General features: G+C 47.2%; 1 protein-coding gene across 2 annotated transcripts in view; it reads left to right on the top strand.

The window, feature by feature from the left end:
- Positions 1–24,514, top strand: part of SMIM20 (small integral membrane protein 20) — a 114,108-nt gene that overhangs the window by 77,855 nt on the left and 11,739 nt on the right. For both annotated transcript variants that reach the window (XM_069631852.1, XM_069631851.1), the window contains exon 2: positions 115–171. In XM_069631852.1, the coding sequence (XP_069487953.1) occupies positions 115–171 (57 nt within the window). The remainder of the gene's footprint in view (positions 1–114; positions 172–24,514) is intronic.

The following is a 24,514-nucleotide window of genomic DNA, read 5'->3' as shown; positions in this document are numbered from 1 at the left end:
TGCGCGGGTATTGTGTGTATTGCTCGTCAGCCAAACTGATCATTAATACGATATTTGTTCAATAAAACATATGATTTTCTCTAAAACATGTATACATTTTTATTTATTTTTCAGAAAAGGATCAGGGCGTTAATCGAGCAGAGATTATTCAAGAAAATGTTCAACCAACAGGTAATTTAAGGAAAATCAATCTTTTCCTTGAGTACTTAACGTGTGGAATGATTGCCCATTGCAGGCAGAACCTACAGTTCATGTTCTTTAAGATCCCAAATGCATAACTAGAAAAACATGTACAAATTCTTCATTGCATCTCTATCAGTGGTAGTGAAAAATTAGCCCTTTGCCATACACTTTATTTTGTTTTACCAATCCTCTGCACACTCTGAACCACGGTTATCCTGCACATAAACAGCCACCCAAACCATTTATTTATTCGTATTTTTAAAGCGCCCAACAGCCCAAAGGCATCGTGGCGCTGTTGCATATAAGCATGTCTGGTTACAGAGGAAAAAACATAGTGATTACATTTGAGATTTGCATTTTACGGATCATATTGAAGTTACATAGAATAAACAGTAGTATATATTGCATTTGGGGATCATATTAAGGTTGCACAGTACACGTAGCAGCTAGTGGAGTGATTCAGAGCAAATGGCTAGTGCGTCAGGGTGTAGTGATGGTTATATGAATAGTGTGGTTTTTGAGGGATTTACGAAAAGGCAAGTAGGGAGGGCTCTGCTCTGAGTTTGTTGGGGAGGGCATTCCAGGGCTTAGGTGCTATGTGGGGGAACCCAATGCCGCCGGCATTGGCTCTTTTTATGGATGGTACGCAGAGTTGGTTTGCATGGTAGCTTCTTGTGGGGTGAGTAGATGTTTTTGGATATTGTTTCTGAGGGTTACGAAGGAGCAGAGAAATTGATACATTTGTGCGTGAGGATTTTGAAGTTGATCCTTTCCTTGACTGGGAGCCAGTGGGCTTTGCATCTGGCCCGGGATATGTGGTCACTTTTGGGGATGTGTAGGGCTGCACGGAGTGCATTATTTTGTGTTATTTGGAGCCTGTTGATGTTTTTTGTAGAGGTTCCTGCCAGAAGGGCGTTGCAGTAATCGAGTCTGGCTCCTATTGTGGCTCTGGCTATGGACAGGCAGTTTTGAGTGGTTAGAAAGGGTGTGGGCAGAGGCAGAAGAGATGGCGCTGACCTGTCTTGCCATTGACAGTGTAGAGTCTAAGTAGACTCCGAGAGTCTTTACAGATTTGGAGACTGATATCGGTGTATGGTCAATGGTGAAGTAGGTGTGTTTAGTGTTTAGTTTGGCAAGAGTTTCCTTGGGGCCCAGGAGGATGATCTCAGTTTTGTCCCCGTTTAGGCAGAGGCCATTGATTGCCATCCAGGTTTGAATGTTTGGTGTAGATCTGTAGGAGAGCTTTATCATTATGATCGTAGTCGCCAGTAAGGGGGAGGAGCACTTGAGTGTCGTCGACATAGTTTGTATAGGCTATGCCGAGCGCATCCTATAGGTCAAACGGAGGTTTGGTGAACAGATAATAGAGGGTAGGTGCAGTACATGATCCCTGGGGACTCCACAATTGATGGTGGTGGGGGTCTGCGTTGGCTTGGTCAGAGTAGACCTTCATGGCCCTTCCTTCTAGGAAGGAGGTTATCCATGAGGTAGCTTTGTCGGAGAAATGGGCGGCATTGGAGAGGTGGGAGATGATGATATCATGGTCAACAAGATCAAACGCGGCAGAGAGATCTTGGAGTAGTAGGAGTGCAGGTTTACCAGTATCCATTATTTTGGTTATTTGGTTCCTTAGATCTAGGAGGGCGGTTTCTGTACCATGGCCTTTGCGGAAGCCTGATTGTCTTCTGGCCAGGACGGCATTTGCTTCCAGGTATTGTTGGATTTGTACGTGAGCGGCTTTATGCAGGATTTTTAGGAGGAAGGGCACGGTAGTGATGGGGCGGTAATTGTTGTGTTGGGGCAGGTGGGGTCTACGGAAGATTTTTATTAGTGGGCAAACCCAAGCTTCTTTTAGGCTTTGTGGTATGACTCCGGAGGAGAAGGAGGCGTTAATGAATGCTCTGATAGGGGTGAGAGAGTCTGCGCATTCTTTGATGATGGTAGGGGGACAGATGTCCCCTTTGTACGCGTAGGGGGGTTTGAGAAGATTAGTAACTTCTGTCTCAGTGACGTCTCTGAAGACGAAGAGGGGTGTTTGAGAGAGAGGTTTAGGAGGGGGGGTAGTGAGGTGGGTTGTCCTGATTGGGAAGGGATTTGCATTGAGTAGATATTTTTTCTTGGAGCATTTTTACTTTATTGATGAGGGCGTCCTGAATGCTGGAGCACCATGCTTTGTCTTTGGTGATTTCATCCGGGGTGGTAGCGGGGGAAGTAAGAGCTTTGAAAATAGTGAACATTTCTCTGGATTTTGAGTTTGCTTTGGAGATTCTTTGATTGAAGGATTCTGATTTGGCTAGGAAAATTGCTTTTTTGTACGTGGATGAGATCACTTTAAATTCATCTAGGGAGGATTGGTTAGGCGAGGATTGCACACCCTCGTCTACATGCTGCACACACGGGCCCACGCTCTGCACTCTCCACACACTCCCCGTCCATGCTCTGCACCCTGTATGTCCATGCTCTGCACTACACTTCCGGCATATCATTAGACTCCTCACTTGCAGACCCTCAGCTACACTTCTCTATAATGTATGGGGCTGACTAGTGAAACAATGTTGCACTTTGGCAGGAATCTACTCTGGTGAAGGGTTCTGAGAAGCCAACCTAAGTGTAACCAGTTTCACACTTAAGGCTTTGACCAACTCTCGGGATGGAATGAGTGACTTGAGTATTCAGGCTTAGACTCTGTAGGAGGAGGAAGGGCTTGGTATGAAACATATAGTTAACAAGAGCCAAGCCTGTTGAGCAACATAATTCAACTTATCAAAGTACAAAATATACTATTAAACACCAGAAAGCATCCGGATCAATACACTACTGTTAAGTAAAATCACTATTTAACATATGTACATCCATATTTGCACACCAAGTGAATTACCTACCACTTTAGAATTTAGCACAGTTAGTCATATCGTAAGCATATAGACTGTAGGTAAAGTGGAAGCTAAGAGTAAAAGCACTGTTAACAGGCCATAAAATGGCTAGTATACCTTAATGTTTTGGAGGTCCACCCCTACCCTTTCCAGAGTCCATTCTGTTATAGGCAAGTGATCTTGTCGTGCACATTTTTGTAAAAAGTCAATGTTGAAAGTTCTCTGTAGTCCTCCCGCTAGAGAGAGGCTAGGTTATTGGTCCTAGATGAATGTAGAGTGCTCCTGACCTAGGCTAAACTTTGTTTTTTTAAATCAAATTTTATTGATATTTTAGTTATAACAACACAGAGCAGCAATAATGCATTTACTAATATCCCCACATTAAAACACCCATCCTGCTCTCCCCCCTCTCCCCCCCATGCTATGGATTCTCTAACCTAACTCCACCAGAAATCGGACACTTAATGGCATCTCTTCTCTAAGTCGGGCTTCTCCTTCTGGGAACGCCTGAGCGCAGGGCAAATTAACCTCTCCCCTAATCCCCACAGTTAGTCACAAATCCACCAGTGTCACTCCTTGATAGGCGGACCTCCCCCTTCCATCCCATCCCAACCTCTTCCTCAACCCTGCTGATCTACCCGCCCATATTTCTCAAAGAAAGGGAGTCGCACAGCCCTGGACTCAACCAAAAGGTGGGTTAGGTATTCTAGCGGTTAGGAATCCTGGTTTTCCCTCAGGTGGCCTGGGTTCGACTCCTGGTATGGGAAGGCTAGCCTTTTATTTACTGCACTGCCCCTCCTACTTTCCCCTGCACTTTTCCCTTCCCTCCCTCCTCTGCACTTGCGCATTCTCAATGTCACCTGGCCTAGTAAGATCGTTGTCTCCGTCTTCCCTCTGTTCCCCCTCCCTCCCTTCTTTCGTTGAAACACTTGTGTATAGGCGCATTATAAATGCCAAATCATAGCTGGCCCGGATCTTGGAAACCCATTCCTTCTCCACCGGCATTCTCAGTTTCCTCCACAATTGGGCCAGGCAACATCTCGCTGCAACCAACATAATTTGAAACATATGGCCCTATTCCGCTTCAGCCGCCTCATCCGTGCACACTCCATAGAGAATAAGCCATGGAGAGAGGTCCCTCCTGAATTCCATCAATCCCCTTTATTCAGAACAGGACCTCCCTCCAGTATGCCTGCACCCTGGAGCAACCCCACCACATGTGGATATAATCTCCCTTTTCACGGTGAGGCTTCCAACAATGCGGGTCGTATCCATCCCTCATTCGGGCTATCCTCTGTGGGGGCTAGTGCCACCTATGTAACAGTTTCAGGGCCTGATGTCTATATTGAAGTGATGTGGTGGAGCGACGTGCCCGTCTGCACATTTGGGCTCACACTGTATCCTCTATATCTCTGCGCAGGACCTGCCCCCATTTGACTCTCGAAGGGTGCTGGGGGGGGTAAATCCCTCGGGATCGCCAAGAGAAGCATCTATACATCCCAGCTATCTGCCCTCTGGTCCCAGTCTGTGTGATCAGGAATCGTTTAAAATCTGTCAACTCCGTCCTGAGATTTTCCCCCCCACCTTTTTTCGGACAGGACCCCCTTCAATTGTAGGAAATGGAAGGGCGATAGTTTAGTTTATGCAGACCCAAGGCCTCTTCCAACCCCTTCAGGGATATGAAAGCATCTCCTACCAATAATTGTCCCGCTCTACTGAGCCCCGCCTCCTTCCAGGATTGGAATGGCAAAGGTTTCTCAATCCCGTCCTGAGTGGGGGTGCCCATATACAGCTCAACGGCGACGTCCATGTTGTGAGCCACCTGTTATCTCCTCCCTCTTTCTATATGGACCATAGAACTTCCATGACTGGGTGGCACAGCACTCTGTGAACCTTTAGCCTCTTGTCCAACGTGACTGGGGCCAATACCTCGTTGTCCATTGGTTCCCTGACCCCGAGTTGAAGTGTTCCACCAAGACTCTGAGCTGGGTTGCTTTATAATATGTTGCCAAATCCGGAAATCCCACTCCCCCCCCCCCCCCCCATCTCCTTTGGCTGAGTTAACATCCCATAGGAGATCCTGTGCTTCTTCACCGCCCAGAAGAACCCAAACAGGATTCTCTTCACCTCAGACAGAAACGACACGGGTACGGGCACTGGCAGCATTTGAAACAAGAATAAAGATGGTGCTTCTCCCCAAATTTGTATAGTTTTAAGTGCCATCCAGGACAACCCCAAACCCGCCCACCTCTCCATGTCTCGTTTCACAGCTGACCAAAGGGAGAGGAAGTTACCGGAGAAGAGATCGTTAGGGTGCTGTGTCACCTGGACCCCCAAATAGCGAAACATTTCCCTCTGCACTCTGAATGGGAGCCCAGCCTCGGATTTCCTTTCTTCATCTGGCAATCCCCCGATTGCGAACACCACCAATTTCCCCAGGTTTACTTTAAAGCCTGACAACTTCCCATATTGCTCCAAACTGGTCAACACATAAGGGACTGATTGAGATGGCCTGGTGACATAAAGTAAAGCATAATCTGCAAAGAGGCTTATCTTGCAGTGTACCCCACCCACCGTAACCCCTCTGATCTCTCCATTGTCCCTGATTGACACCGCCCACGGCTCTGTCACCAACGCATAGATGCGTGGGGAAAGAGGACACCCTTGGCGTGTACCCCGCTGCAGTGGAAAGGAGCCTTATTCATTCCGGTTTACCACAACCCTAGCTGTGGGTTCCGAAATACAGAGCCGACATCCAACCCATCCACCTTGGTCCCATTCCTAGAGAGGTAAAGACCTCCCCCATGAAGGCCCAACTCACCCGTTCAAATGCCTTCTCTGCGTCCAGGGACAGCAGGAGCACCCTGCTCCCTTACCACTTGCGAGCTCATCACATGGAGGTTTTTATTTTTGCATGCTGTCTTCTACCTGCCTTTTTAAAACAAACCCTACCTGATCCGGTGAATCAGTTGGGGGAGGTTCATTTCCAAATGTGTCGACATGATTCTAGCAAAGATCTTAACATCCACGTTGAGGAGGGAGATGGGCCTGTAGGAGGTGCAATCATCTAGGTCTTTCCCTGGTTTTGGTATGACTGCTATCTGTGCCTGGAGGAACGTCAGTGGTATCGTGTCCCGCCCCGCTATCCGGTTAAAAAATTTGGCCAAAGGCTCCGCCAAGAGGGTTTGGTATTGCTTCTAGAATTGCAGCTGTAAAGCCGTCATCTACTGGGGGTTTCCCTACCTTCAACCTTTTGATGGCCCCCAGCACCACTTCCCCAATTATCTCTCGGTCCAAAGCATCCCTCTCCACCCCTGTAAGCTTGGGGAGTTTTCACTCGGCTAGGTACTACCGCACATCCACAGATTCCTTCACTGTCCTTGTGTACAACTCCTTGTAAAAATGTGCAAAGCATCCTGCTATGTCCACCCCCACTTTCTGAACCCGTCCCCCTGTGTCCTGGACTCCGTCCACCCTTCTTTCCACTCTACAACCTCTCGCCCTATATTCCAGGAGGTCCCCATGTGTCCCTCCTCTCGTAGTATCTGTCGGGCGTATCTAATTTTCTTAACCTCGCCAATTAGGATCGTGTGAAGTTCTTGTCTCTTATCCCCCTATAGGGCCCCCTATCTGTGTCCCGCTGATTCAGCTGTAGATGTAGGACTCTCAATTCCTTTCGATCAGTGCTCTTTCACGCTTCCTATGGGCTCCCTCTGCAATAAGTAGGCCCCCGCAAGGTGGCCTTGGCTGCCTCCCACACCGTTGTCATACCAGTCTCCCTATTATCATTAGTATCAAAATAAGCCTGTATCGCCCTTCCTCAGAAAGTCCCTGAACATCAACAGGGCGTCGTTGCATCTCCACCTGTAACTCCTAGGGACCTCTGGCAACCGCGAGTTCACCACCACAAGTTTGTAGTCCGACCACGTAATAGATTCTATCTTCGGGATCCCAACCTCACCCTCCTGCTCCCTTGGTATCAGCAGGAGGTCCATCCTCGTGTATGACTGATGCGGGGGGAGAAAAACGTATAGCCCCCGACCCTGGCCAGGACATGCGCCACACGTCCACCCAAAAATTATCCTGCAGAAGATCCCTTGGGGCGAGACTGTCTCTTGTCGCCCCTCTCGTCCCCAGTCCCTTTCCAGACCACCAGTCCATCTTGGGGTCCAATATCCAGTTGAAATCCCCACCCAGCAGCATAGCTCCTTCTGCCCAATCACTGTAAACACCTGGCGTAGGAACCACACCTGACCCACACTGGGCGCATAGAGGGTGGCAAGCGTGATTAGTGTTCCCTCCTACATGCCTTTTTATACCCAGAAACCCATCTTGATCTGAATCTCTGTGAGACAGAATGACTTGCCCAGCAATATGTCCACCCTGTCCTTCTCAGAAGCTTTGTGAGAGGCCCAAAATTCCTTCCCATTTCTTTACCTTTTATCAGTGACTCCACCCCTTGTTGTTAGTGCATCTCTTGTAAAAAGAGGACCAGCAGTTTCTGTTTGCGAAGCACGTTACTAGTCAGGGATCGTTTGTTTTGAGAGTTCAAACACTTTACGTTCAGCGTACCAACCACCCCCACAACCATTTTCCCTCTTCACCCATCGCCTGTTCCCCCTCTTTGTGTCCAGCGAGGCTTGAGGCCTCTTCAGCGTACGGATTCCATAGCATGTACCACCCTCCCACCCCCATCCAATCCACCTGTCCCACCCACCTTCTCCCTAGATCGAGAAGTCCGACCCATCCCCCAATCATGCTGGGCGTGATTATCGGACTATCCGGGACTCGTCCCCTGCCGTGGTTACCGCACCAACCCATTTTTGGGGAGGATTTAAACCCCACCGATTCATGAACTGTGTGAGCACCACACACCGTGGGTAATAATAAGCAGCGCTCAGATACCTGAGGGTTCGTAGTGCTATATAAATGCCAAATTATTATTATTTATTTTATTATGAACTAAACCCTGAGCCAAGTCCCGCCAACTCCCAGGTCCCCCCACCAACTGTGTGCCCTCTACCCATAAAGCACTAATTTTCACCAACTTTAGATCCCAAACAAACTGTACAGCTGACCACCTGTCGGCTAAAAATAAACTGTAACCACCCCTATTGTGAATCGCCTCCATCGAGACCCTTGGGTGCAGTCGGAGTGCCGCATAAAGGGGGTAGGGATTCAACTTAGTCTTGTGCTTTACCCCTTCAGATGTCTTCATTCCTTGGAGGGGTGTTCAACTTCTGATACTTTCGGCCTCCTTTCGCCCTCCGCTTTCCTCGCAGTGATTCCATGCCTCTGAGCCCTCGATCAGGATCCAGTCCCTGCCAGTCACGCTCCAAAGCAGGACTTTCCCGGCTGCCAACCAAGTCTTCTGTTACCCATTGTATGTTCTCTTCTGCCACCAGATGATGTCTTTCCCCCTTGCACTCGAACACCAGCGAGAAGGGGTAGCCCCAGCAGTATTTCACCCGCCTCTCCTGCAGCCACACAGTGAGGGCTCCACATTTGTTTCGCCTCAGCAGCGTGTGGGTGGAGAGGTCCTGAAAAATGGCCACCTTTGAGTCACCATAGTTTATTTTCTTTAGATGTTTTTGCTTTCTTGAGGATCCTCACCTTATCTCCATAATAGTTAATGCATGCTAGGACTGAGTTCGGGCCCCGGGCACCTCCGAGAGCTTGGTGCTCTGTCTATTGTGACCCTTTCCCCTTCCTCCGCCCCTAGTACCATCCTTATGTCCTGCACCTTATGTTCCAAGCCTACTGAGGTCTCACCCTCTACAGTCCGAAGATCCTGAGATTGTTCCGTCTCTCACGATTTTCGATATTGGCCACCTTGAGGCGTAGCTCTTCCTCGCATCTTTCCATTTCCTTGAAGTGGGCCTCCATCTGTTTTTCCAAAAGCCCCGTAGACGCTTGATTAGCCTCAACCCCATCCATTCTATCCTCAAGCGTGGTCACCTTGACTGCTAGGTCTGCCAGTTTTGCACCCATGCCTGTTCTCATACCCCTAATCTCTTCCAAGATAGTCTGTATGTCCGTTTTTATGGAGCCCAATTCAGCCGGTGGTGGAGGTACTGACCACCCCCCCCCCCCCAAGCCCCCGCGCCTCCATCGCAGTATCTTCGGTGTGGAATTGAAATTTCGTCAATGATTCCTTCCCGGTCATAAGCCTTTCCGCTTCCCTCCTTTTGTGCTCTCCAGGGATCTCAACTTTGATTCCGCTATTCCATAAGCACCCTTTCCCGTGCTGGATCCTTCTATGGGGCTAGACCACTCCCGTGCACTCCCACTACCCAAAGCAACACCAAGAATTATTTGGAGAAAGGTGGGAGGGCAGGCGTCCACCATAATGAGCTGCAGTGCGAGTTTCCCACTTCAAGGATCGTCTAGAGAATGTGCTTCTGTGCCCCTTCAGATAGGTAGCAGGGGGTCGTGTTTAATGGGGAAAGTCCCCACCCCTCACTCCTCCTAAAGCTCCTTTAGTCTGTTACTCCCCTACGACTAGGCCGTGTCCATGGGCGAAGGGCTTGCTCACCGGCTTCCATGGCCCAGTCTCCCTCTCTTATGCGCAGTCAACTGTTGCTGCTTGTCACCTGGCTCTGCTGGGAAGCACCACCCACTCATGACCAGCTTTAGGGTGTAACTAGGCACTTATGGGCCCTAGGCCCCTTTCCCCCGCAGTTTACTTGGGTCGCTGTCTTTAGGGCAGCTGCTTGTGGGTGTTTGACAGCCTGCCCTGGTGAGGAGGGGGCTCACAATCCTGGCCCGCTTCCGCATGTTGCTGAGTGGTGTGATCGTCTCACAATGGGCTCAGGGGTCTTTTTCACCACTTCCCGTGTGAGGCGCTGCCCCCGGGATCTTTTCCCCTTCTGGGATTGGTATGCAGGGGGTGGGGTAAACGGGGGTGATCACTGGCAAGCTCTCGCTCCACTAGCGAGCACCGCGTGACTGGGGCCCTCTGAGGTCCAGACCTCCTCTCCACTGTGCTACATAAGTGCGGAGGCCTCACCTTCACAGCCTCCTCACCTGCTCCACAGCATCCAACCACACAGTCTTCAACCCGCTGGAGTCGGCATTCTTTGCTGCAGATGAAGTGGGGCGGCGCGCACTCCTGCGTTTGCCCCGCCAGTAGTCCGCAATGCTGAGGGGGAGGGTCCTCCACTCCTCACCCACAGCCACTCCAAGGCAGTTTTGAGGGTTTCTGATGCCCTAACTCCAGGCAGACACAGGGGACTTCTTCTCTTGTGACACCGGTCTAATCTGCCAGATCATCCAAACCTGGGGGGGAGCAGTGAGGGGGCATTCAAGAACGTTCCTTTTCTAGGACAGCACAAAGGCGGCGGGAAGCACTCCGACATACGCCAGCTCAGGTCCGGGCGACTGCAGCGTTGAGCCGTTGCGCTTGTTCCCTCTGGATGGGTGGGTGTTCCGACTCACAAATTGAAACTCTGTAGATGACTCGGAGACTGCTAAACACCATAACTCCTCGTTGACTCCGCGGCTGGGGACGGAGCTCAGCGATCAGGAAGCCATCGTGCCTATCTTTTTAAATTAAGGACTTTATGCCCATTGCAAGTCAATGGGGATAGGGTCACTTAAAACATGCACAATATCTTGACCCATACAGACACCACTGGCAGGGAGTCATTGAGGACAGTGTATGAAGTTGGAACTGACGGAACCTGGAGTCTTCCTCACTGGGGAAACCAAGAAGAAAAATGTGCCTCCCAAAAAGGGGGATGGGGGGCCTTGAGCGCCAGCTTCCCTTGATCAAGGGATTAAGGGAAACGGGAGACTCCCTTACTGAAAGATATCAGCTGGGGAGCTGCCGAGAGAAGACTGCGAGAGCCCAGGGGAAGCAGGAGAAGCTTACCAGTGTTGCAAAGGACTGGATCCCTCATGGACCAAGTGCAAAGGTACGCAGAGCGGGGGTGGGGAGGACTGGGAAGGCACCGGGAGAACCCAGAGTCTGTGGTTAGGAAGATGTACAAAGAAGAGGGGTTGGGGACCCTAACATTAAGAAACGAAGGGATTATGCACCCGAGAGAAGGCCTGGCAGCCTAGTGAACCGGGCCTCAGACTCCTGTTACAAATCTAAGAAACGGGTCTGAGCCCCACATATGAAGAAGCAAAGTGAAGGGCTCTGGGACTCGAAGTAGTCCCTGAGGGGGTAGTACACCAGGGTTGTCAACCGATCTATTACCTTAATAAGTGGAGGGGGTCTGGGACTCCTATGTGAAAAGACGAAGTAGAAGGGTTTGGGACCCATGCTGGGAAAATGCACCCCAAACAGTGATAAAGAGTAATATGAACTTTATATGTTCGAGTGGTACTCGCAGACCTTGGCAGGAGAGTTGCTGTGGGTGGAAGTGAAATCGGAGAGGGAAAACCGTGTGAACAATTACATTGAGTACCCTATTTGGCAAGAGAGTGGACAACAGAGGGGGCACTAAGGAAAGGGTTAGGGATCCTTGGCACAGCTTGGGAGACTGTGAACCAGGTTATTCTTCAGAGTATCTGTGACCCTCAAGATGGCTTCGAAAAGGTGTCCAGGCCATTCTTCCTTGTTGCTGGGCCTCGGAGTCAGTCCTACTAAGTAAAGATAAAGACTCATCCTGACTGTTGAAGACAAAGAGACATTCTTGGATAAAGTGGAAAAACTCTGGAAACAACCCATTGATTCTTGTGGAAATTTTGCTTGCTTTTATACACCTTTTCGAAACTTTTGTTTTGAACTACAAAGTCGGGCTGCAGGTCAGCAGACAAAGAGACATTTCCCTTTTCACCTTATGTTGAGTTTAGCTTGTGAGGGATAGGTTAGGATTTAGACACAGGATGGCGAACTTTACTTTGGACATTCTGACACAAGTTTCGTTAGCTAATTTTGTTGAGGCAGGGAAACCTCTTAGAGATGGATCTAGGTAGGATTTCCTCCCAGCCTCCCCCACCTTTTTGTTTATAATGAACGTTTTTGCCAATCAACATGCCACCCTTGTGTCTGATTCTTCTTCACCGTCACAGAAAGAACTTTTCAAAATGTTTGGGCTTTGGGGCACAGCCACCACATATGGTAGTAGGTAACCTCCTTTTCTGGGCATCCCCTCCAGCCCGTCTCTGGGTATATATGAGTTATGTGGCAGAGTTTGTCAGTGGAGAAATACCACATATAGCATATCTTCAAGTGGCACTCGTCGATTGTGCATTTGCCAACTTTGTGATTGCGTTCCCATATACAACGCTACAGGAAGTAATCCCACTGCTAAAGCAGGTGGCGGGGGCTACATGGAAACCTTGGATATGAAAGATGCATACTTTCATATTTCAATGTTCCCAGTGCACAGGAGATTCTTGCATTTCTAAATAGCTAACCAACAATACCAGTTGAAGGTGCTGCCATTCGGCATAGCATCCGCTCCAAGGGTATTCACCACGGTACTGGCAATAGTGGCAGCGCATCTACACAGGGAGTCAATCCTGGTGTATCCTTACCTGGATGACTAGCTGATCACAGGGGAAAATCCTCAAATTTGCAAGCAAAATACCCAAAGAACGATCAATCTACTTTTTCAATTGGGTTTCTCAATCAAGGAGAAATAGTCCAGGCTTGTGCCAAACAAAACCAAACGGTTCCTAGGAGCTGTCGTAAAAACCAAAGAGGGTCTAGTCTTTCCATCGAAAGAAAGGGTACAAAACCTACTACTGCAAATACCTCCGTATCTAGCCGGTCGCCAGATAACTGTATGCAAAGCAATGCGCCTGCTTGGGATGATGGCATCATGCATTTACTTGGTCCCATATGCACGATTACGCATGCGCCCCATGCAAGAGTGGTTGACAAAATAGTGGTCAGGCAAGCGGTCAGTGGGACGACTTGGTGGTCGTTTCGCCACAAGCTCTATGCTATTGGACAAAGGAGAACCTATTGAAGGGGAAATCCTTCCACGACCCGGCGGTACAAGCGGTTGTTACAACAGACGCATCACTCACCGGGTGGGGGGCCCATTTCCTTCATCTCACAGCGCATGGTCTGTGGACTCAAATCACAGCCCAAAATCACATCAACCTTCTAGAACTTCTGGCAGTGCCATTACAAGCCTTCCAAGCACACCTGACAAATCAAACAGTACAAATACTCCGACCGCACCAGTGCAATGTTTTACATAAACAAGCAGGGGGCACACATTTTCCATGTCTGTCCAAGCTAGCACAAAAAATATGGAAGTGGGCACTCAAGTGGGGCATGTTCCTAACATCGCAACATGTTCCAGGGGAACTCGATTCTCTAGCGGACTCACTAAGCAGAGATCCTATACCAGTGGCAACTCGACAAAGATATCGTAGACTACATTTTCACACAATGGGGCTACCCCCCATTAGACGTATTTGCAACAAGAGAAAAACCATGCCCAGACTTCGCAATCAGATTTCTGCAACACAACTCCAAGGGGAACGCCCTGTGGATGAACTGGTCAGGGAAATGTGCCTACGCTCGCCCCCCCCCCCCAAGCCCCCTAACTCCTCCAATGAGCAAAGTGGTGAACAAGATTCACAAGGAACAAGTAACATTAATCCTAATTGCTCCTGTGTGGATGCGACAACCTTGGTATCCACATCTGCGCAAACTCTCAATGTGTGACCCGATCAAAAACCTGTGCCCGTTACATGCTCACACAGCACCGGGGGACGACATTACACCCTCAACCTCCGTCTATGAACTTGGCAGCATGGCTCCTGAAGTCAGAGTTTGGACATTTAAATCTACCTCAAAGGAAATCCTCAGGCACGTAAACCAAACACTAGACACTGTTACTTTAACAAGTGGAAGAGTAATTTGGTGCCATTCAAAACAAATAAACCCAATAGAATGTACTCCATCACACATTCTGCATTACATGCTTCACTTACTATACTCAGGGCTAGTATTTAACTCAATCAAAGTTCATCTAGCGGCTCTATCCACGTACACCACTACTCAAAGTAAGGTGTCCTGGTGGAAAGTCCTGGTCATTAAGGCATTCATGGACTGAGTAAAAAGATTCAACCCTCCTATTTCAAACCCGCCGCCGTGGTGGGACCTAAATGTAGTACTTGCAAAGCTCATGGGACCCCCCCTTTTGAAACTATGCGTAAGTCCAGCCTTAAACACCTCACATATAAGACTGCTTTTCTGGTGGCCATCACCTCCTATAAGGAGAGTCTGTGAACTGCAAGCTTTGTCAGTGCAAAACCCTTTCTTTATTATCCACCAAGAAAAAATGGTATTAAGAACGCACCCTAGGTTTTCACCTAAGTTCATTTCAAAGTTCCATGTTGTTCAGCCCATCGAACTACCATCTTTCTTTCAAAATCCATCAAGCTCAGCTGAGGAAAAACTCCATACGCTAGATGTAAGGAGGGCGGTCCTTTACTACGTAAACGAGACCAGACTGCTAAGGAAAACGGGCCAACTGTTTGTCTCCATAGCTCCAGGCAGAGAAGGAGACCGCATTTCCAAAAACGCCCTCTCCAGATGGATAGTCGGATGCCTACAGCTCTGCTACTCTCTATCAAATAAAACACTGCCTTTCACAGCAAGAGCTCACTCCACCAGGGGTACAGGAGCTACCCATACTTTTATCGCAAACGTCCTGCTGGACGCCATTTACAAAGCAGCTACCATGGAGATCTATCCACACCTTTACTCAGCACTACATTGCAACTCACTGTAAAGCAGATTCCCAGGTGGGATAAGTGATGCTAAAACATCCATTAGCCACTGTACCTTCTCACAACCCACCACCTTCTCCAAACACTGCTCGCTAATCTACGTATAGCATGTGATCTAAGCAGATTCCACAAGCCTCAGAAGGGATACATTACTTACCGTAATCTTATTTCTGATGCTTGTATCTGCTTGGATTAACTTGCGCCCACCTTGCGCCCACCCTTCCTTCCCTTGGAGTAGAAGGTGCAAGATAGTTTTCTGGGCTTTATTTGATAGATAATCTGCTTCACTACACCTGTACTTGCGCTACACTTCATGCAACCTCATGTCCGAAACAATCTGATGGCACTCAGCGCGCAAAGCACAATGGGTACAGTAGACGTCACACTAGGGATAGTATTACGGGCATGCCCTGTCGACATGCCTTTTCGAGTTTCCAAAACAACAAGTGTAAAACTTTGCAGCTTCCACTAGATGTCGGCCTATGCATAGCATGTGAGTTAAAGCAGATACAAGCATCATAAATATGATTTTGGTAAGTAATGAATTATATATTCTGAGGCTTTTGGATCTGCTTTGATCATATGCTCTGAATAAGCCAACATCTAGTGGTAGTCATGGAGTATTACATTATTTGTTTTTCGAAACTCAAAAAAGGACGTCGACTGGGTGTATCAGTAATACTATCCCTAGTGTGACGTCCATTCTACCCATGGTCCTTCATGCGTCGAGGTCCGGCAGATTTAATTTTTTTCCAGATTCCTTCTGATTAACGCCTCTTATTATCTAAGTTTAATTGTAGACTTTATTTCCTTTTGATCGCCGTCGTCACAGCAAGATCTTCTTCAGTGGCTTTCAAGGATAGAATCCTTGTCGTCGACTGCATTTATTGTCTCAACTCACTGAATGAGGCCTACACAGGCCTCACCGGGCCTCGGCCCTTCACAGTGGGGAGGTCATAACTGTCTTCTCTTATTGAGGATGCCTAATCTTTCCCCCTCTTTTCCTTTACATCGCCGTGCTGCCATGACCCTGCATTATGGAAAATACACCTTTTTAAATGTTGTCCTTCCTGCAACAGGAAGTATCCCTGGAAAGACGCACACAAGGTGTGTAATCACCGTCTTCCTAGAGACCACCCCGAAAAACAGTGCAAATCCTACAAGTTGTTTCAGCCTAAAAACCTAAAGGACCGTAAAGCAAAAAGCTGGGCCCACCACGCCATGCAGGCCGAAGCTGCAATTGACCTGGAGGGAGCTTCAAGCAATGTCAGTGTCCTTAGTGACACTGAGGGTGATCGGGACTTGTGAGTTTCCCGCTCGTGAGCCCCTGACTCTCCATTAAGCTTGCCGGTGGTCCTATTACAGAGACTACACCTGGCGGCTCAGGCACTCACACTCCATGCACATCAAACGCACATCCCACGGCCGACATTCAACCGCGTCGTTGACCGGTGAAGCCCATGCGTTGTCAAAGGGAAGGTCCAGCAAATCATCCCTGTCCTCTGAGCCATCGCATTCAGGTTGGCCGCATGACCGGCCACTGAAACAGACGTCTGAGTCTGTTTCTGACAGTGTCTAAAACAGACCACCTTTTGGGTACCAAAGAAAGTGCATCCTAAAGCCCTTGGATATCCCCTTCCACTACCTCCAAAATGAGGGATCTCCTGAAGAAACACATTCTGCATACTCTTAAAGTCTAAGGCGTCTATCTTCGACTCCTCTACTGTCACTGTCCTCTTCTTCCCATAATAAAAAGGCCCTTCTCCCCTCCAAATACACTTTTTTTCAGGGGCCATACAACACAGTCTGCACCAATAGAGGGTACCCCTACTACTCATCTACAGGAAACCCCTCTTCCCTCAGTATTTCCTTGTTCCACTAATTGGACTCGGCGAGTTTTGACCGGGTAATGCAGAGAATGCCCTGCTTTGTGGACTTCTTTGACCACCACCCTGATGACCCTACTAGCTTTAAAGGGCCCTCTCAGTGGAAAGCGGCTAAGGATCAACCAGCTGCTAAAAGACCACATTTAGAGCCCAGTACCGCATAGGACACCTAAGGACCAAAATGACGACGTCGGACATCCAATCACCGGACCATCAGGATCAGCCAGTGGCTGACTCCCCAGTAGATAACCAGCTCCAGTACAATGAGCTCCTTCTCAAGGCTGCAGAACATTTTAAAACTGATACACAGGAGGCCCAGGGGGAGAAAGATTTTGTGGAAGTCAGCCACACAGTTCATTCCCCTTCTGCAGTCCATTCACAGACGTTTTCAACCTTTCTTACTCACTCCTAACCTTAAGAGGGAAGTTAACCCACACAATGAAAAGATTTTCAGACCGGCCCCTTCTGACCCTCAGGGGTTAGTTAAAACCCGACTCCCTTGTTGTTACCACCACAAGGAAGAGGGTAGGCACACTATCAGCCTCTGCGGAAGCCCCTCCTGCTAAGGAGAGCAAGAAAATGTACACTCTGGGCAGAATAGTGGCTTCCTCGGCTGCCTACCAGGCACATTTTGACAATAATACCACTCTTTTGGCTAGCTACAATTGCTATAAGTGGGGACCAAGTACTACTGCAAATTGAAACAGTCCCAGAGCTGTTAGAATCATAACTCCTAAACAGGGTGTCTGAGGGTAAGCAAGTAGCCAACTGCATCCTAAAGAACATCCTGGATGCAGCCGATAACGCAGGCCGGATAATCGCAGAAGGCACTTTAATTAAACGCCACGCCTGGTTAAGACAATTGGGCTTCAAGCTCAAAAAACAAGCCACCTTGCTAAACATGCCTATTGAGCCTAATGCCCTGTTTGGTAAAGCGGTCAAGGACGCCCTTAAGAGTGCAAAGGAGGACTACGATACCCTAAAATCTCTTAGCCAACTATCAAACAAGATTTTTGGACAAGAGGCGCTTTTAACACCAGGCGGTTTTGGAGGCAAAGCTCACAAAGCTCCTCCAATTATAATCGAGGTGGCCAATTGTCATCATAGGGTTCCTCACAGGGACAGTCCTCCTCTTAGATCTTTCAAAGGGGCTAGAAAAGGTCCAGAAGTAGAGGTAGGGCCTCCACAGCCAGAGGCTCCACCCCACCAAAACAATGACGCCCGCTCCAGGTCCCCTCCCATGCATGGGAGGGCATCACCTCAGACAAGTGGGTACTATCCACCATAGCGGGCAGATACTGTATAGAGCTTATACAAAGACCATCCAACTGCCAACACAAAGAAAATGATGCAAAAAGAACACATTGCTAGAGGAGGTCAAGGCACTGCCGGAGAAGGATGACATCAAAATCGTCCCATCAGACCAGGTAAACAAGTTGTTAGGCAGAATTATATGCAGTACCATTTGGGAGCACCACACACAATTAAGACTACAAGCGACAGTACAAATTCACCTTTGGTACAAGCCTGTACTACACAGTAAAAGTGGTAGCGATTGCTGAGCAGCCAGACTTATCTCAAGAGTAAGTGAGCAGTACCAAATTGTTACATAAAGGACAGCAATTACTATGATTCAAACAAACACTGACTCAAGGTTTCTGAGTAAAAGAATATATATTTATTAACACATCAGTTGTATAACATTTCACTAAAGTAAAGCAGTTGAAAAATCACATTACCAATACACCACACCACTCCAAATAGATTCTGGACAAGATTAAACTCCAAACGAAGTGTGAGCAAAATGGCACTCCAGTGATTTAAAGAGGGAGGGAAAGACAAAGTTAGGCTAAAAATTGAGCAGCACCAACAGGTAAGTAAGCAGGGCAATCTAGAAAGAGGAACTACAGTGATGGAATCAAATCAAATGGGCTTAAGGCCAAAGTCAATAGGACAAAAGTCTTTTGCTCCAGTTCACAGAGTTCAGGGTAGTTCACGGTTGCTTTGCCAAGAGTTGCGGATGAAGTTGGTCGGCAGAAAAGTTGGTTTAAAGAGAAGAGCAGGACAAGCCCTCGAATTGGCAAAAGGTTTCACACACCTTCACTGCGGCTGAACGAAATGCACAACCGGATTTGCACAGTACCTTTAAATGGAGAAGAAGCTGTAGCTGAGACGGACGTTCCTGGTAGTTTCTGCAGGCTTGCGATTCCTGAAGCGACTGTCGGACTGACACAAAGTAGGAAGACTAGAGGGTCCTGCACTACCTAGGGAAGAAACCAGCAGCAGAGCAAAGCAACAAATAAAATGTGCACTCCTTAAAACCCAAGCAGGGTCCGACCTTCCTGGCCATCCGGCCCACTGTAGCTCTGTACAGCGAATTTGACCAGAGGAGGGAGTCCTGGCTTGCAGTTTGGGCAAACTGGTTGGTCCCACCAGCTCGGAGGAAGAAGATTCCTGGAGGATCTTCTGTCGTTGGAGTTCAAGGATTCGGACCTGCAGCTGGGCTTCACCAGGCGGTTCAGTCGTGGTAGGGGTCCTCTTCCGTCAGCTCCTCGTCGGTTCTTTTGTTCCAGTGCCGACTCTGCCTTTCCAGACCCAGAGACCTGCTTTTTATGCAGTTTTCCCCCATTCGCACAGCCTGGCTGTCAATCACACAGCAGGGTGGCTGTCCCGCCGGGACAGTCACCACAGCCAATCATTTCAGAGTGCGACATGGGTCTCCAAGGAGAACCTGTGCAGGGAGTCCTAAACCCTTCCCTCACATCCTGTTCCCTCCCCACCCCCCCAGACTTACAGGCGCCTAAGGAGGCCTTCTGTGTGGAAGCCCGTGAAAAGACGGTGAAGCTAGGAATCAAACCTGGTGTGGCACGCAGAGTAAAACACAAAAGACTTTTTACAAAAGGAAATGGCGAATAAACCCAGCCGAAACCGTAATAAAACATACTGTGGTTTAGCGTGTTTAAGTTCGAGGCTACCAAGATAGCCTAAAACAATACCAAGGTTATTTAAGATAACCGCGGAAGGAAAAATAAGGTAGTTACCACTGCCACCAGCCAAGTCTTGATGAAAAGGGAGCGAACAATGCTTCAAGAGAAACACAAAAAGGGATAAGTATTAACCCTTTCCAGTACTCCATTTAAGATGGTTTGTACTGGGTCTGTGGTATTACAGAGGCTAATAAAGTTAATGGCAACTTTGTGTTCTGGGCGACAGTAGTCGGTCCCAGAAAATGGAGCCTGAGTTGGGAAGTCTAAAACACAACCCTGTGTTACTGCACTGAAGGTGCTGTGTAACGGAGTAAAAAGATGATGCCTGTGTAGTAGGTGAGGCTCCACAGTCTATGAATACAAAAATGTTAGACACACAGCAAAACACATGTAAGAGTGGGGGGAAAAAAGGCTCACACTCTTACCAGGTGAAGGAAATAAATCCTAGAAATCCAGCAAAGTTGCTGAGGGACCCAGTAGGTAAGGGAAATTAGCCATTCTTGAGAATTCTCCCTAACACAAGTGTATCTATTGAACGTACTTCCTTGTGCCAAAGAAAGTCCTAACAATCTGCCCGGTCCTAGACCTGCGAACACATATGTCAAGTTACAAATGTTTCGCATGACATCGCTGCAGGAAGTAATCCCCCTCCTGAAACAAGGGGACTACATGGCAACATTGGGTATGAAGGATGCATACGTTCATATTTCAATGTTCCCAGCACACAGAAAATACATGCGCTTTAAGTTAGCTCAACAATACTACCAGTTCTAGGTGCTCCCCTTCGGCATAGCCTCCGCTCCAAGTGTATTCACCAAACACCTAACCTACAAAACCACTTTTTTGGTAGCCATCTCCTCCATAAGGTGGGGTCAGTGAGCTACAAGCATTGTCAGTACAAGACCCTTTCTTTGTTATCCAGTCCTTGGAACACATCCTAGGTTTTCACCTAAATTCATATTCAAGTTCCATGTGAACCAGTCCATTGAACTACACACTTAAAAAAAAAAAAAAAAAAAAAATCCATCTGACTCAGCTGAAAGGGGCCTTCATTCATACACTAGATGCAAGGAGGGCAGTGCTGTACTATGTGAATAAGACAAAGCCTATAAGAAAAACCGATCAGCTTTGTGTCTCCATAGCACCTGGCAGGGAGGGGGATCACGTTTCTAAAAACGCCATCTCCAAATGGATAGTTAATTGCATACAACTTTGCTATTGTTTATCAAAAAAGACCCTGCATTTCACACCAAGAACTCGCTCTGCCAGAGGTACAGGAGCTACTTTAGCATTTATTGCAAACGTCCCTCTAGACACTATTTGCAAGGCATCTACATGGAGTTGCATACATACCTTTACTAAGCATTACTGCATTGACACACATTCCAAAGCAGATTCACAGGTGGGACAAGCAGTGCTAAGACATCGATTTGCCGCTGTACCTTCTCACAACCCACCTCCTTCTCCAGATACTGCTTGCTAGTCTATGCATAGCATGTGATCTAAGCAGATCCACAAGCCTGTGAAGGGATAGGTTACTCACCGTAATCGTTTTTCTGATGTTTGTATCTGCTTGGATTCACATGCGCCCACTGTTCTTTCCCTCCTGGAGTCGAAGGTGCTTTCTTGCTTTATCTCTATTTATCTGCTTGATTACATCTGTATTCGTGCTATACTTCATGCAACCTTATGTCAGAAACAGAACAATCTGAGGAACCTTGACGCATGAAGGACCATGGGTACAGTGGATTTCACAGTACGGATAGTATTACTGGTTCGCTCAGTCGACATCCCTTTTCGAGTTTCAAAACAAATAATGTAATACTCTGAGAACTACCACTTGATGTCAGCCTATGCATAGCATGTGAATCCAAGGATATACAGGCATCAGAAATTAGATGAATGTCCTGGGTGTTCGTTTTAGCAGTGCACGGTGGTGGCGTGAGTTATGGTTGCTTAGCTTACCTTAACTGGGGCATTTCTGACTTCAGTTTTATTTGTAACTATGGCGTCCCTTTTAACGTTTTTTTCATGAATGTCATATGTTTTTATTAGTCCAACTTAACCATAACATCCTTTTTAACAAAATTGCCAGTCAGTATCTTTTTGCAATTGGGCAGAGCATTCCTCCACTACACTGATGTGTGTTTTAGCTTTGGACACTCTGCTGCATAGCTTCTCAATTTGAATCGCGGGTATACCATCTTGCATATCAAAGCATATAATTTTTGCCCTATTGAGTCTACACTATAGTTAAGTGATGTTAACAGTGCAGTGACATTGGGCAGGCCCTATGTTCCGTAGAATAGTCTTCCCTCTCCATCCAAAGCAGGCTCAGGCACAATCTAGCGGTGCCTTTTGCGATGAACTCAGTCATCAAGCTTTACTTGTTTATTATTATTCCCCATGTTTGCGTACTTGGTGGCCGGGATAAAGGATTGTATTCACTTCTCTTCAGTACCTGTTGATTCAAAGATATGACTTAAATTTCATAATGGGGAGCATGAAGGGCTCACCCCTCACCAAGTTCATCCAGGAGGACTCATCGGAGTGCCAAAATATCCTCTGCGACAGTCAGTTGAGTACAGGAATGTAAAGGGGGCCCCCCACTTACTAGCAAGCAAGCACATTTCAGAAAGCAGCAAGGTTGCGCAACAACACCCGACCCACACGTCTTCGTCACTCCCCACCACTGGATGACTGCCAAATCGTATACAGCCTGTCGCGCACAAGCAGGCCGGGGAGGCGGGGGGCGGAGGGGTTCCACATCAGTCATTTTCTCCACCCATGGTCATCTGCGCTCCAACTGCAAAGTGGGATCTTGGTTTGGCTGCATGGTAGGACCACAATGGCACCCCTGCGGACTGAGGGATGCCGGCAGCTCGTACAAAGAGCATAATGCTCGGGTAAGCCTCACAACTCGCACACAATCCGATCCACTGCCTACAGCGTAGGGTTCCACAGGCATCCATGAATGGGCTTCAGCGCAGCTTCCCCGCATCAGGAGGAAAAAGTTGTTCGCTGAGTCTTAAGCCAGTGATTTCTGTCAGTTTGACTTCATATCAGTCTACACGTCCACGCAGATCAGCTAAGGATTTTGAGCCTGGAGCAGAGCTCCTCCTCTAATTTTCCATCTTGGTTGATAAAGAAACCCTAAGTAAGATGTATATTTTTTAAATGGTATCCCTCCATCAGTGAGTCAACAGATTTTCCATCTCAGAAGGGTTGTATAGGTATTTCAAACTGCACCTGGTTAAACTCCATTATTACTGTTCTGAGTAAAATATTTTACCATTTGCTACTCTATTTTTCTTCTAGACCAGGTCTTTTTTAAAAGGTATTTTGCCATAAAATCTCTCTTTGCTCTTCTTGAATTTTGCATCTAACACTATCCTACCTGGGGCAATATCGTACTGGGGCAATATCGGACTAGGTGATCATAGCATATGTCGGCTTCACTAGCTACATCTATCGGGCTCTTACACAGTAAGATCAATCGTATTCTGTGAGTGTGCGAGACAAGGGCAAGATCCATAGAAACAGGATATAACTCTAAAAGCATCTTTTAGACGAAGATCAGCTGCTTATGGATTGCCGTAGTGGAGACTTATTTTTTTTCTTAGACCCATCTAGATGAATGTTCAATGTAAAATGAAAGCTTTTAGTATCACACCCAGCTCCCCCCAGAGTAATTTCTTCAATAAGGTCTAAAAAAATAAGTTTAAAAGTAGCCACTGTTAACTTTCTACTTTTTTGAGACGTTTTTTAAATATGTCACACCATGTTTTAACACTTGTCTGTAATCATGTAATGATTGTCATTTTGGATGGCAATCGCAACCCCATTTATCTTGACAGACACCAAAATATGATTCTACTTGTGATTGTATTCCTTCATCGTATGTGGTATTTCACCAAGAGGATGGTTTCTTATATGAACAGTCTAAATTTGAGTCTGTTAAAATGCTCTAAATAATTACTCTTTTCTTGGGAATATTAAGAACCTTTACATAACCACTTATGTTACTTTGTTAAGCGAACTTGAATATCATTCCTTGTTGACCCTATGTGTTGTGCGCTATACGTAAATTCATGCTCGGAATATGTTCGGACTATACATTCTGAACTATCCACCATTGGTTCACATGCATTTAGATATTCCCTTTCTCACTTGTTGACTCAATCTCCTTTTGGTGTGTTTTTTTTTTCTTTCTTTTTCGGTCATCTATGGGGTTCCTTCTTCATGTTGCCTTCTTTTGAAAGCTCTTTGTTGGTTGGTCTTGAAGATCCTTAAGGCATGTTGGCAGATTTTCTTTTTTCAGATCTTTTTCATAGCCTTGACTTCATGGGGGCCAGCAACTTCTTTTTGTTTATCCTGAAGTATGCATGTTTACCTCCTTTCTTTTTTTTTTTGTTTTTTTTTTTTTGTTTTTTAAACTTTATTTTTCAGTTGCAGTTCACAATACACACACATGAACCACTCCGTGGCATTGGATATACATGTTGTACACTTTGTTTTCTCCCATACATATATCTATATAAAACAACATCACAATTAAAGATATTAAACATTTGTTGGCGGGATGAAGGCACACATTTCAATCGGCATCGTCCTCTTCCGAATTAGGTGGGGTGGTGCGAAGGTAAGACCTGAATGCTGACCAAATGTCTTTAGGTCTGCAAGGAGAGGGGACCAGACCTATGTATGTTTCTTCACATTCGTGCACATATGCCAGTGATTTTAGGAATTGTTCTGCACAGATACATTTTTTAGCCACCACACAAGCGACGCTGAATAGCCTCCTTGTTTTTTTCTGGGGATTTACCGATGTCGCCAAACAGATATTTCTTGGGGGTAAGTTGTGCAGGAATTTGCGTAA

Source organism: Ambystoma mexicanum, chromosome 6q (genome assembly GCF_040938575.1).
Source record: "Ambystoma mexicanum isolate Mex_15411 chromosome 6q, UKY_AmexF1_1, whole genome shotgun sequence".
Lineage (NCBI taxonomy): Eukaryota > Metazoa > Chordata > Amphibia > Caudata > Ambystomatidae > Ambystoma > Ambystoma mexicanum.
This window is presented reverse-complemented; position numbering and strand designations above follow the sequence as displayed.